We start from the raw sequence: 14,692 nt of genomic DNA, 5'->3' as shown, positions 1-14,692 counted from the left end.
ATGCTGAGCTTCTCACCCACTGTCACTGGAATGAACAATCCAGCTCAGATGGGAACACAGCAATGGCTTTATGGATACCTGTACTCAGGGAATTACCTAAAGGATGACAAAATGAATGGCCTAAGTGGACAAGTACTTAATGCAAAATCTGTGCCTCGGCCAATCAGGCTGGAACTCATTAGGTGGTTTGTAATTAATTTGGTCAGGCTGAAGAGCATCAGGATGAGAGGAAGAGCCCTGTGGTTTATCCTGGACCAAATCCAGTCATGCTTGGTCAGGTTCCTGCACAGATGACTTGGAGTTGGAAGAGGCAGAGCAGCCTCAGCAGTTCCAGGCACCACAGGCATCACCCTCACACACCTGCACTGAGCCCAGGAGGAGCAGGTTCTGCTCCCTTTGTCCAGGTTCAAAGCCTGGGCAGGAGATAACAGCCCATATAACCAGGCAAATCAGAGGGCACTTGAGATATTATAAAAGCAAACACCTCTTTAATAGAAAAAGCAGGAGCAGAACTGGTTCCACAGGAAGTGCTTCGTTTTTCATGGCAGGAAATATCCTTCACACTCCCAAGAGCCATGACCCAGCAGGGGTAGGGATAAACAACTCCAATATGGTCATTTTGCTCTAACCCAGACAGAAATCTGGAGGTTTAGAACCCTCCTCTATTTTCTAGAGGAACCAAGTCACCCTGCAAAGTGATTTCAGGCCAATCAAGAGAGCTGTGCTCCCGGAGCTGCCAGAAAGGAGGAATCCACAGGAGCCTGTGAGCTCCTAAGCACCTGGCCAATGTCCAAGGCTTCCAGGCAGGCTGCCAGGGAGCCAGGAAGTCCAGGCTGCCAAGGAGCCAGCAGGCAAACTGGCTCAAAGCATGCAGACTGCCTGGGCAGCCTGGCTGCCCTGGCCCCGTGTGCCAACCCAGCATCACCTCGTGGCCAGGTCAGAGGACCCACACGAGCCCTCCTGGCACAGCTCTGTGCCCCACTCAGCTGTTTGCTCCACTCCTTCTCCAGGGCCTGCTGAGGACATGCAGGGCACAGGGTGCTAAACCATCCACTCAGGTTTTCTGCTAGAGAGGTAAGGAAGGCTGGGAAAAATCAGTTTAAAAAGCAGCAAACAGTGAGTGTGCCAATGATTAAACTGTGGGATAGACTCCAAGGAGAAGGAGGAATATCAGCAATGAGTGTGTCTTGCATTTGTTATGTCTTTGATAGATGAGGAAATGTTTTCAAAGCAATTATAGACTTAGCAGTTTGGGCTGATACCATTTACTTTGCTAATTATGACTCTGGCAAACAATGTAGTGACCCAATCTGGGCTAAATCCTAAGCTCTACTTGAGTGACAAGTCATGTTTGAAACAGCCACTTGGAGCCAAAAACCCTGAAAGCTGCTGAGCCACTCTGTGCTCAAATAGTTAAACTTTCTTCTCCTTTCCTTCCCAAACTTACCTGCTCAGTCAGAACACATGAACCTGATCAGTCATTTCCTCTTCCCAACACAGGCCTTGGAGTGGGAGAGGGAATCCTGCCTAGCACAGGAAATGCACTTGTATTTTTGGATGCAATGTCTCATTTCTATTCTGGGACACACAGACTGCAACTGGTACTGACAATACTAAAATCAGCCCTCTGCACAATGAGTTGAGTACAAACCAATGAAATCACTTCAAATCAACACTAAATAACAACAATATTAATCACTAATTAGCTGCTGTTGAGGCTATTTGCTTAGAGAGTTAATCCATCTTGAAATCATCACCACTGGGAATATTATGACTGGTCTGGATTGCCAGAATGGCAAATAATGTTTGTTTGGGAGGTTTGAAAACCAAATTCTCCACCTGGCCAAAGTCCCCCAAGCCCAACAAGCACAGCTGAGACTCACTGGGTGTTATTCCCCTAAGCTCTGACTCTTCAGGATGTTCCCAGAACTTAGGTAGTGAAGCCTAGAAAAACCAGCACAGCCTGGAAGGCTCCACAGCATCCCTGACTGCTCAGAGATTTGCTGCAGGGGATGTTCTCTCTCCACAAGAATCCTCAAAATGAAACAATGCCATTCCAAAGGGATGGAGGCAAAGGGATCCTGAAGAACTGCTGTGGTTGTGTAGAATCATAGAACCATAGCATTTAGGGGTTGGAATGGACCTTACAGATCATCCAGCCCCAACCCCCTGCCTTGGGCAGGGACAGCTCCTCACTAGATCAGGTTGCTCAAGTGGCAGGGGTGGGGCCAGCCACAGCCTCCCTGGGCAACCTGTGCCAGTGTCTCACCATCCTCACAGGGAAAACTTTTTCCACACATCCAACCTAAATTTTCCCTCCTTCAGTTTGAACCCATTGTCCCTTGTCCTGTCACTGCAGCTCCTAACACAGCTCCTTGTAGGCCCTTCAGATATGGAAAAGCAGCTCTTAGGTTTCCACACAACCTTCTCTTCTCCAGGCTGAACACCCCCAGCTCCCTCAGCCTTTCCTCATGGCACTTGTGCTCCAGTCCCTTCCCCAGCCTCATTGCTCTTCTCTGGACCTGCTCCAGCACCTCAATGTCCCTCCTGAGCTGAGGGGCCCAGAACTGAGCACAGGATTCCAGGTGTGGCCTCACCAGCGCCGAGTCCACAGGAAGAATCACTAACATAATAACTTCCTACAAGAGCTAAGTGATGCCCTATAAAATTCCAACTTTCTCACTATTTCTGGTACAGATCAAACCTGTTCACAACGACAAGTCAACCACCAGTGCAGAGCAATCACCTCTCAGCCAACACAGTAATATTCCACAACCCAAGTCCCCTCATCCCAGAGCTGTGCCAGCTCCTGGCCCATGTGTCCAACCACCTCAGAGCTATGATCTCACCCTGACTGGCAGTGCTGATGCCCAAGTGAGTCAGATTGGCAGCAAGATTTCCGGTGCTGTTGGAGCTGCTCAGGGCTGGGAATGTGGATTCCTCGGGATCGAGCGGCGTGGGGAGAGGGGAAGGGAAGTGGATATTGGTCAGGTCTGGCAGGGAACCTCCCGTGTTGTGCGTGGCAGGAATCAGGGTGGTAGTGTTCTCCTGGTCAGCTGATGGGAAGATGCTGAAGCAGGGAAAAAGAGGGGGGAAAAAAGAGAGACAAATCCCAGTTTAAATTGCAGCTTGGACTGAGCTTTAGTTGGAAAAGTTACAGATACACAGTGATACATTTCTGACAAAGCAGAGGTGGAACAGCCAAGGGGTCACTCCCTCTCACAGGTTCTTGTAGCTACAGAAAGGTGAGACCATCTAAACCCTTTCCAGAGTACTCCAAAACAAGGACATTCAACTGAAAACTCCCAGAGGGTCTTGTACCTAGAGCAGGGTTAGACCACCCAGAACACTCCAAAGTAAGAGGATATTCAACACACAACTCCCAGAGGTTCTTCTCTTGTATCTAGAACAGGGTTAGACCACCCAGAACACTCCAAAGCAAGAGGACATTCAACTGAAAACTCCCAGAGGTTCTTCTCTTGTACCCAGAGCAGGTTTAGACCACCTAAAGCCTTTCCAGAACACTCCAAAGCAAGAAGATGTTAAACAGGCAACTAACTCCCACAGATTCTTGTACCTAGAGCAGGGTTAGACCACCTAAAGCCTTTCCAGAACACTCCAAAGTAAGAGGATATTCAACAGACAACTCCCAGAGGTTCTTGTCTTATACCTAGAGCAGGGTTAGACCACCCAGAACACTCCAAAGCAAGAGGACATTCAGTACACAACATTCTTTCTTAGAATCTCCATGCTCTTTACAAGAGATCATTCAAAACTTACTTGATTCCTGGAACTTCACATGATTTAGGCCTCGATGACCCAGTCTGGAAAAGAAGAAAGAAAATTTTAAGGCTAGAGATGAATGTTTGGGAGCTATTTCAATTAACCAGTTTAGTTTGAGAGATTCCACACATGAACTCTGTGAAGCTCTGAGAAAATATTTATCACCTCTTGTGCAATTCTCACCTTTTTAGTGTCCCAGCCTTGCTTAGAGAGGGTTTTGTCTGCCTCAGAGGTGGTTTCCTCCATTCCAGGGACAGTCAGTAACAAAACTAAAACAGAACAAAAAGAACTCAGGTAATTCTAATCACTAACCTGAAACATTTTCAGATTGCAAGTTTCACCATTTGAAAAACCTTCAGTGTAGAATCATCAGTGAGTGTGGCCTCCAATTCAGTCTGTCTTTTCCAACCTGGATGAGTCTATGATTCTGTGTACACTCTCTATGTCTAATGGGCAACCAAGAGGCCAATTCCAGAGGGGAACAGTCCCTTCCATCTCCCCTGGGATAGAGCAACACTACAAATCTGTTCCTTCTCCATTCCAAGCACATTGGGCTGTTCCAACTGTTTCACCAAGCCAATGACAAGGTGACAAAGAAACACCAAAAAGAGCCAAGTCAGAGAGATGAATCAACAGAAACCTTTCACACCAACAGCCAGAAATCCCTATTTATGGAATGCTGTTGGAGATGACCTTTATTCAATGTTTTCCAGCTCCAGGAGCATATGGAATAGCTGTGTATGTCCAAGGGTTGTGCTGTGCATTCACAGATCTCTCTGTGCCTATTGAAGGATTAAATGTCCCTACAGACAGTAGTTCAGGAGCTTTCCCTGGAATCATGGAATTGTTAAGGCTGGAAAAGACCTTTAGGATGACAAGCCCAACCATGTTCCCTGTGTGTCCTGAGCTGGCAGCAGCTCGAGGCCCAGCAGAGGGCACCAGAACTGTGGGTGCTGGAGGCTGCTCCAGCCTGGAGCTGGGAATGCTGTCGGTGTTGTTTGGAAGTGTTGCCTCTGCAGGGATGTTCCCTGGGGATCTCAAGCCCATAAATAAAACCTAGATGAAGTCTTGTTCCTTTACAGTCTCGTCCCAGTGACTGAAGTGCTGTGATGTCTACGCTGACCTAGAAGTTACTACAGAACACAAACCTCTAGGAGCACCGAGAGGACTCAACACCTGAGTCCTACCAGCCCAGACTACTCTTCCCCACAGGCCAAAAGGCTTGGGATAACAGAATTTGGGGCTCAGGGAAATGTTCTCTGTTAGTTTCTATCATCTCTTCTGGATTTCAGCACCCAGAAGGATAACTGTGATCCTTCACTCCTGTTCCTGTGTCCATGGATCCACAGCACACCTGGATCCCAGAGATAGCTAACCCCAACCCGTGTGCAAAGCTTTGATGTTATCCCTATTTTAACCCATTTTTCTCTGCTTACCTCTCTTTTGCTGCATGTCCTCTCTGTTAGTTTCTATCATCTCTTCTGGATTTCAGCACCCAGAAGGATAACTGTGATCCTTCACTCCTGTTCCTGTGTCCATGGATCCACAGCACACCTGGATCCCAGAGATAGCTAACCCCAACCCGTGTGCAAAGCTTTGATGTTATCCCTATTTTAACCCATTTTTCTCTGCTTACCTCTCTTTTGCTGCATGTCCTGTGACCCTGAAGGATTCCTTTTTCCTGCTGGGTTGGAGCCATGGTACTCTGGTGCAAGGCAGAGTCAGAATTTGTCCTGAAGGAAAGCAAAAAGCGCAACATTTTTATTGTCAGCTCCTCTAAATAAAAGAATGTTTAATCCCAGATAAATCCAAAACCTGAATAAACCCCCAAACATCTCTAGATGGCATAAACCAGGCACAATTTCCCTGTGAAACAATCCATTTGTAGAAGAAATTAGTTCCAAGTTTGCAGAGCAATTGTCTCAATAATGGGATTGTGAGGAAAACAGCAGAAATTGATGCCCTTGTTAGCAAAGGATTTTCTATGCTCTGTTAAGATTAAGTATGATCAAATAAAACCATTTTTAAGCTGTTTGTCCACCCTTTGCTTACAGTAGTGTGTGGAAAACAAACAGCTCTGTTTGGGAGGGAAATGCCTGGTTTGGGATGCAAAGGTGATGTGGAGATGAGAATCTCCATGGCCAACACATGTCTCATGCTGAACCATCACCTGTGAATGGAAACTCAACACTTCTGGGCTCTGCCTTGGAACATCTGGCAAGATTTACCTTGAGAAAGATCAAAGCAGCTGACACACCTTAATTGGCAAACAGTTCATGAACCAAGAGAGGGAAAAATCAACTTCTGAACTGAGCAAGGCAATTCCCATGGCTGTGGGGAATGCTAAAGGGCCTTTAGCAGAGAACAGTCCCAACACACACACACACTGGTGCTACCAACCTTCTCCAGCTCGTGTCTGAGGGAGGGGACAGGTACACTGTGCCATAGGGACAGCTGTCCACGTGATGCCATCAGTTAAGGGGAAGAACATCACTTGCTCATTTAAGCTCGAGGCCTGTTGGAAGTTTTTTTCCTAAGGAATAATTCAGATTACCCTGACAGAAGCACTGAGTTCCCAGAAGAAGAGCAAGCAAGAGTCCCTGTGGGGAACACTGGCTGGAAAAGGACACTCAAAGCAAAATGATGCTTTGATTGTTGTATTTTCTGAGCAAGACAACAAGCAAACTCTTTCTCTGAGGCTCTAACTCCTCCCTGAGCAGCCACTGTCCCCCCAGTTCCCCTTCACACAGCCCCACCAAGGGATCTGACTGAGCTACATTTGAAGCCTGTCAGAAATAACCAACTAATTCCTGGTCAAAAATGGCAAGAAGGAACATCACTTGGCAAATGCCAAATGGATGAATCAACCTGGAATAAAATGCACATTGAGCTGCAGAGAATTATCCCAGTTTGGATTTACTCAGCTCTCAAGGGAAACTTGGGTTTCCCAAGTGGGTTGGGTTGGAACTAGATGATCCATGTCCTTATGCTGAGGGTCCCAGAGCTGGAAAAGTGGCTGATGGGGCACTTAATCCCACGGTCCCTGTCACCAACACAGACATTAAACACCCTAAACGTGACCCTGAGGGACACCACTTGTTCCTGGGCTCCACTTGGACCTTGTGCTGTTGACCACAACTCTTGGAGTGAGGCCATCCAGGCAAATCCTTATCTACAGAGAGGTCCATCCATCAAATCCATGGCTCTCCAGGTATTGTGTGGGACATAAATCTGTGGCTCTCCAGGTATTGTGTGGGACAGCACCAACTGCTTTGCAGGCAGATGATGCCACTAACCCATCACAGAAGGTCACCAAACTGATCAGGCAAGACTTGCCCTCAGCAAAGCCCAGTTGGCTGTCACCAATCCACCAAAGGATCCCAATCCCTCTCAGCTCCATGTGCACCATTATCCCCACTTAGAGCTGAGGAAACAGGGAAAGGGAAAAGCTTATTTACAGAGCTATGGGCTAGCTCACAGCTCAGGGTGGCAGGGACTGAGATGGGAAGTGACTCCCAGTCAGGACAGGAGGAAGAGGGAGCTGTAAAACCTGACAGCAGGATTTTGCTGGCACTCCTGCCCCAAAGGATATCTGTCTGCCATGTTTATCCACGGAGAGAGGCCGTCGGTGAGGGGAGCCCAGGCGGTTCCTGTCCCGGTACACTCTGTCCACCAGCCCATGGTGCCGAGTTGTCCTGCTCGTGTCCAGGCCAGAGGACTGGAAAGGAGTCTGAGAGAGACACAGGAGGTTACAAACAGCACAATACACACACACACACTCTGCCCAGAACCTACTCACACTGTATGCAAGGCTGTGTGACTCTAAGGGATGAAACTCCAATAAGATGTGGACAAGTGTGATCTTATCGTGGCCATTTGGCCTCCAACAACAGCCACGGAAGCAATGGCCAAGGCTGTGTCTTCCAGAGGGGAGACAGACCATGCTGGACCTTCCCTCTCCTCCAGCAGCACTGCCCTCCAACCTTTGTGTGTCTACCAGACCAGGTGTGAGTGGTGCCAGCTGCTGCCCACATGCCCTTGGTGTAGCATGCAGCATGCATCCAGGAGGAACATGCTGACAACCAGAGCTTCAACTCCAAGGGCAGGAGATGCAGGGAGGAGATGCACAGTGAGCCTAACATTCCCCAGAACACACTGCTTTCTCTCAACACTTCCTTTCACCCCAGTTATGTTAAGGGGACACTGAGAGAATGAAAAGAAAAGCAGTTTCCTTCCTCCTCTGTCTAGAAAAAGTTCTCTGCGAGTGACTTTCAGCTCCTGGAGTGAATTGAGTTGGGATGATCCCACCTGGACTCTTAGCAGTGCTGAGTTCCTCAGTGTTTACTTGTCAGCACAGCATTTCAGGGAGTGAGGATGGCAGAGAAAGGACAGGGAAGATGAATTCCCAGGCTAAACTGGAAAACTTGGACACACTCAAGTGTATACCTGGGGGGAGACAAAGGAAATACCAAAGGGTCAACCTCTACTCATACTCCACCAGCAATATATGGGTCTCTGGGGGGGAAAAAAAAACACCTCCACAGTCTTGCACTCCTTGCCAATGTGAACAGCTTTGCTGAGTCCCTCAACACCATCTGTTTGGGAATCCAAAATTTCCTCCTCCATTCAGGTGCTGCACGTGGCAAATGCACTGTCCTGGCTGCCAAGCCATGAAACCATCTGGCTCCCACATTCAGCTCCTTTGTTTTGCTTTCTGCAAGTGTCAGCTTTGGCTCTTGGAAAGATTACTTCTCCAAAGCTTTACATTTATTTTTGCAAAGCTTTTGTTTGGAAGAACTTTTTTTTTTTTTTTTTTGTGAAGAGTCTTTCTACTATTTTTCAACTCTTTGCTCTTGAGCAAACCTGAAGTCTCCTCACCCTCTCTGCACACACAGCCTGTGTGGGTAGAAATGGATGCAGAGTGGCTCTGGTGTTTATTTTCTCATTCCAGGGCCAACACTTTCTATGCAGCAGAATCTTTAAGTCAACACGGGGCTAGAAAGGAGCTCAGTGACTTTTTACTGCACTCTCAGCCCTTAAGCTCAGGGTGTTTTGCTTCACTTCCTTACTTGTATCACCTTCTTGCTGGAACCCTGAGAAATCTTCTCTAGACTCTCAATTTGAAGCACTTGAAATTCAAACGTGGTTGATTTAATCTCTGCTGCAAACACTAAACAACAATCCAGCTCTGGCCCCACACAGAACTGGGAATATTCAGCATTCCAACACAACGAAAGGTCTCCAACTCTTCCTTGCACTGCTGTTCCAGCCCAAAAGGCAGTGAAATTTGCACATACGTGCTTGGAAGGTCAACAGGAAAAGCAATTTCCTAGGGCAGTGGTGTCACCACAGTGCTGCTAAAAAAAGGAGCAGCCAGCCTGGAGCACAGGAATACAGAGCTCACCTGGATTTAAGGGAAGTATAGGAGCACAGAGACAAAATTTGGACAGAAAACTAGTCATTTTGTAGGGATTTTTTCCATTCTTTCCTTATTAAAATTGTAACAAAACTCATTTGAGTGCAGCAGTGGCATAAATAAACATGGAGCATGTCCCAGCACGGGGCTACAGTTTGGAGAGAGAGGAATTTTAGGGCAATGCTGTTCTCTGGCTTTTCAGGAACAAAGATTCCAAGTTAATCCTTAAATTAGGGAAGCAGAAAACACTGGAGAAAGTGGGTGTCACCTCCAGTTGCTCTCAGCAACCATCCCAGGAAACTGATCTGGGGCCAAACACCAACATGCCTGGAGTAAAATCCCAATCCCTGCAGGGATATTTAACTACAGAGAAAAAAAAGTGGATTAAAATAAGAGATCTGAGCATGGATTTTATTGGGAAAAATGAAGAACTAGAAGTGTTTCCCTCCCCTGAAAACAGGTTGGACTTGATGAGCTTAGAGGTCTCTTCCAACCTTGGTGATCCTATGGAAAAACATCCAAGGGTTTGAGATTAGAACCAAAATGCCACAAACCCCTGAAAAAGCAGCTGGACACAGACAGGAAGGAAAAAGCTCAGTGCTCTAAGCAACAGTGTCCCTTTAAGATGCCTCACGACTTAGGAAAGCAACCCAAGTGAGGTGGATGAGGGGAAGGAGGTTTGTACCTCCTGACAGGTCCCATTTTGGTGCCTCCTGGGGCCAAGCAACGTTTGGGACCTCATTCTGCCCTTCCCCGTGGAGTTAACATGCAGGCTGAGTGCACATGCTCAGAGATTGCTTCACCCACAGGCCAAGACAGTGCCAAATCCTCCACTGTCTGCACCAGAACTCAAAGAGGTCATCACATGACAGCAAGTCCAGGGAAGCTGGACAGAAATTCTTAGGCATGTTCCAAACTGGGATGCATGGCAGGACCTGTATTTATGTGACAGCCCATGGCTCCAGAGGAGCTGGGAGGTGAATCAGATAAATACTGTGCATACCAGAGGTGGTGTAACATGTGCTAAAATACGTATCCACCTGGGCAAAGAGGACACCAAGTCCCAAATACGTATTTGCACAAACCTAAGTACTTGTTTACCAAAGAGACAGGAACTGCTCCAAAGGCTTCTGCCAGAGCTCCGTTGTGCTGTAAATGCAAAGAACCAAAGATGCTCAGACACCAACACTCTCAGCAGACACAACCAGACAGTGCTTCGCCTCAGAGTCTTCCATTTCATCCTGGTCTTAGCTTAAAATTGAAAGAACCTGGAAAGCATTGGGCACTGACACAAACACATGGGGTTATTTTGTTGCTTGTCACTGGAACAACATCAACTTGGGGGTTTTGTGTTGTGAAAATAGAGAAGAACTCAGAGTTTAAGGGCAGTTTGTTTGGTAGCCTCTTCCAGTCATTCCTAAATCTCTGGCTATTCACTTGGAGGCACTTTCAGGAGTCAAATAGGTTAGTTATATCCACCAGGAATGGCCATTAAGCACCGAAATGCTATTGCTGAGAAGGAACTCTGAGACTTCTAAGAGGCTGAAGAGAAATTCTTGAAGAGAGCAGATGAGGAGTAACACTGAGGACTTCACAGCACTATCAACCTCTGCTCTGAGGACTTCACTACCAACCTCTACACTCAGAACTTCACAATCAACCTCAGCACTGAGAACTTCACAATCAACCTCTGCACTGAGAACTTCACTACCAACCTCTGCACTACATTCCCTCAAAACAACCAGATTAAAATAGACCTTTCCTTCTCCTCTTGCACAAGATTTAAGCTCTTAATCTGCACCAGTTCAGCTCTCCCTACACCTCTTTCTCCAGGCAGAGGAGGTCAGCAACAGCTGCTCCATGTTTATTAACCCAGAAAACCACAAACTGCAACATTTCCTTCTCACCACATCCTGCTGAGATAAATGGAACTGTTGCTGCTCATGAAAGGAAAACTAAGGCAGAAATGTTCATGATTTTCAGCATCCTAAATCAACTAATTGTGGAAATCAGGAGTCCCCAGACAATCCAGCACCTGATCCTGTGTGCAGCATCTTCTGTCCAAACTTGCCTCAAACAGCAAAACATCCACCTCAAACCCTGATTTTCTGGTCATGGTGCATCATCTCTGGAGTCACTAAACCAGCCACCACATCCCTGCAGCTCCTTTCCAGCCAGCAAAGTGACTGTTCTGACACTATTTTGTGTCCCATTCCCTTCTCCTCTCCCAAAATCTCTCCCACAGAGCTCCATGGGGTACCTTCCTCCACACCCATCTCCCAACACTTCCCATATCACCTCATTTGCTTCCCTTTTGCTGTGGATTTACAGGATCTCCACAGATTTCACGAGGAATTTGGCACTGAACACACAAAACTCCAACCCCACCAGCACAAATCTCCCCTGACAGAGGAACTGCATCACTCTGAGTATTCCTGACCCAAAAAGCCTCACAACCAGGGACAGGAGAACCAATACCTAATCCTGGATATACCACACAAAGATTTCCACACATCCCAGTTCCATTCCAAATGAGCAAAGGACCTGAAACCAGGGAGATGTGCTGAGGCCATAGCTCTGTGTCCTGCACCAGCAGTTGCCTCAGGGGCTCCTGTGAGGACAAACCATCATCCAGGCATGGAATTCACCCCCAAACCCAAAGGAACATCCTTTGGACTCACCTGGAAGGGGAGATCCATGGCACTGTTCCCAATCTGGTTCACATTTGGCAGTGACCCACCATAGTACTGGCCACGACTCTGTCCCAGTTGCAAGTATTGGGTTTTCTGCAGCTGTAGCTGAAAGAAAAGGAAGAGGAAAGTGTAAAGACAACTTGATTTGGTTTTTAACTCTTTTAACTAACTCCATTTTACACCAAGTGATCACAGAGAATGGAAACCACCTATCAAGGGCATGGATCCAACCTGGGTGAGGGAATAGTGACCTTCTCCTCAAGTGTTCTAGTTTCTTGCACCAGGGAGAGGCTGGAAAGGGCAGAGAGAGGTTTGCAAGGGCAGACACAGGTTTCAAAGAAAACCTCATAACCAAAGAAAACCAAACCACCCAAAAGTCCTGAGTGGACAGATAAATATGAAGAGGAAGGTGATGCTCTGCAAAGTGTCACCACTGGCAGGGGAAAACATTTCTCCTCACATCCAACCTGACTCTGCCCTGGCTCAGCTCAAGGCCATTCCCTCTAGTCCTTTCTCTGCAGCCTTGGCAGGAGAGACATCCCCCACCTCTCTCCAACCCTGTCAGGGAGCTGGAGAGAGCCAGGAGGTCACCCCTGAGTCTCTTCTCCAGCCTGAACAACCCCAACTCCCTCAGGCTGTTCTCGCACAACATGTTTTCTAGACAAAACACACCTAGACACCAAAGCTCTGTTTTATTTGACACCAATCAAATCGAATTTGCAACCACCTGAACCCAACTCCTCTCCATCTCCCAAGGACTCATGAAACTACACTTCAAGCAGCAAGGGAAGGAGCTTACATAAGTTCCCTCTCCTCCCACTGTGGAGGAGTGTGTGTTTCATACCGTGTTGTTCCTCACTCGATGTCAACTGGCTGCTGCTGCTCTCTGCAATGCAAGGAAGCTCTTAGATGGGTGGCAAGGAATTGTTTCAAGCCTAAATGTTCAGCTCTTGGCCTAGAGGCAGGTTGGTTGCTAAGGTACTGCTGTGTGTACATCAACAAAGCTGCTGGAGTTTCATTCAAACACATCCGAGAGCCTTTGCCTTGCCATGTTGGAATTTTGAGGAGCAAAGTTTGAAGAAGCACTAGAAGATGTGACATGGCCCAAACTGGATGGTTATGGGGGGTTTTGTTTACACTTGCTCTGGGCAACCTGTGCCAGTGCCTCAGCACCTCCCAGGGAAGAGTATTATATTCAAAGAGTCCTTACTAGAGCAGGAGAAACGAAGCTCACCCTGAGGACAACAGCTCACACATTTCTCTGATGATCTAACTATTCCCCACAAAACCCAAATACTCTTTATTCACATAATTCTCCCTAGAAACCATCAATTTCCAACTACACAGACACCTAAAATCTTTATGCTTCAGCTGAGGGACCAAATTCATCCCTAACTTAGAAGATGAAACCTCTCCATGGACCACAGAATCATTTCAGTTGGAAAAGAGTTCCAAGATCATCAAGTCCAACCTTTGCCCACTCACAAAAATCATCAACTACTTGGGCAAGAAAGTGCCTGACAGGTTTCTTTTTCCTTACTAAATGGACAGATAATCCCTCAGCCTGCAGCCTGATAAAATATTCCCAGTGTGCCCTATCATATAGCTCCTCAAGATCCCATTCTCAGAGGCAGGAAAGGCTCTCCCTGCTCGACTTGTGCAATCTTCTGCCACACGATTCCAAGCCAGAGCTCTCGAAACAAGACATGAAATTAGAGAAACACTGTGCTGGTATCACTTAATGAGTCACAGCCCCTCCAACTCGGAGCTGCAGAGCACGAAAAGCACAATATCAGAACTAGCTGTGCTTTTTCCCTGGCCCTACATATGTTTTTGTTGTTAAAAAAAAAAAAAAAAAAAGGCTTGTTTTGGGATTTGGGCCAAACATTGAAGTAACTGTTTCAACAGGTGTTGGTTTCCTTTAAAGAACTCACTCTAAGGCACCCAGGGAGGAGGGGGTGGCTTGATGTTGTTGTAATATTTTGGCTTTCCTCAGGATATACCTACCTCAAAGCAGCACGGAACGGGGAGGTCATGACCATTTGTCTTTGTGCTGCACTTCAAGATGGAAATGAGGCGACACAAGAGGTGGAGGAGAACTGCATGGAGCTCTACCATTCCTTTTAGGAACTCTCCTTCCATAAACACTGCGGGAGATGTGTGCCAAAAATAAGAGAACTGATTGCTGCTTATTGCTCCCATCCATCATGACACCAGTGTGGAGATCTGGGTTTGCTCCTCTCCTCACCTCCTGCCTCGCAGGAGCGAGTGGCCCCCAGACTCCAGTGTTTATTGGAGCCCATCAACAACTGCCACTTGCAATCTGTGCAGAGCAAGTGTAAGCAGAACAGGTCAAGGAGCTCAGTGACTCCAATCTCCTTCAGCTTCGGAGCTGGGGAAAAAAAAAAATTGCATTTTTAAATCTTATAACCTTCCTGTCATTCCAGCAGGAAATCTCAAGGAAAATTACCTCAAGTTTTTCTTTCTCAGCAGAAAAAAAAAAAAAAGAAAAAGAAAAAGCTGTGAATTTTGCTGTTGTGCTTTGAGGAACCTCAGGAGCATTGAGTGTGCCTGAGGGGATTTGTGTACAGAGAAAAGCAGTGCTGAAAATCAGGGAATCACAGACTGGATTGGGTTGGAAGAACCTGAAGGATCATCCAGTGCTGTGGGCAGGGACAACTTCCACCAGCCCAGGGTGCTCCAAGCCCCATCCTGGAACACTCCCAGGGATGGAGCAGCCAGAGCTGCTCTGGGAAATCCATTCCAGCCCCTCAGCACCTCACAGGGAGGAATTCCTTCC

General features: G+C 47.2%; 1 protein-coding gene across 1 annotated transcript; it reads right to left on the bottom strand.

Annotated features, from left to right (window-relative positions):
- Positions 1–2,849: 2,849 nt before the first annotated feature.
- On the bottom strand, positions 2,850–11,997 carry LOC103808093 (CREB-regulated transcription coactivator 1-like; the record flags this gene model as incomplete). The annotated part of the gene is given in 8 exon segments (XM_009080856.1): positions 2,850–3,070; positions 3,781–3,824; positions 3,967–4,052; positions 5,420–5,459; positions 5,462–5,516; positions 6,184–6,245; positions 7,376–7,513; positions 11,881–11,997. Coding segments are annotated over 8 exon segments (763 nt in total), but the record flags the coding sequence as incomplete, so codon positions are not given.
- Between the last annotated feature and the right edge of the window lie 2,695 nt (positions 11,998–14,692).

This window comes from Acanthisitta chloris, unplaced genomic scaffold (assembly GCF_000695815.1).
Source record: "Acanthisitta chloris isolate BGI_N310 unplaced genomic scaffold, ASM69581v1 scaffold27358, whole genome shotgun sequence".
NCBI classification, from domain to species: domain Eukaryota; kingdom Metazoa; phylum Chordata; class Aves; order Passeriformes; family Acanthisittidae; genus Acanthisitta; species Acanthisitta chloris.
The sequence above is the reverse complement of the archived record's forward strand: the minus strand, read 5'-3'. Positions and strand labels throughout refer to the sequence as shown.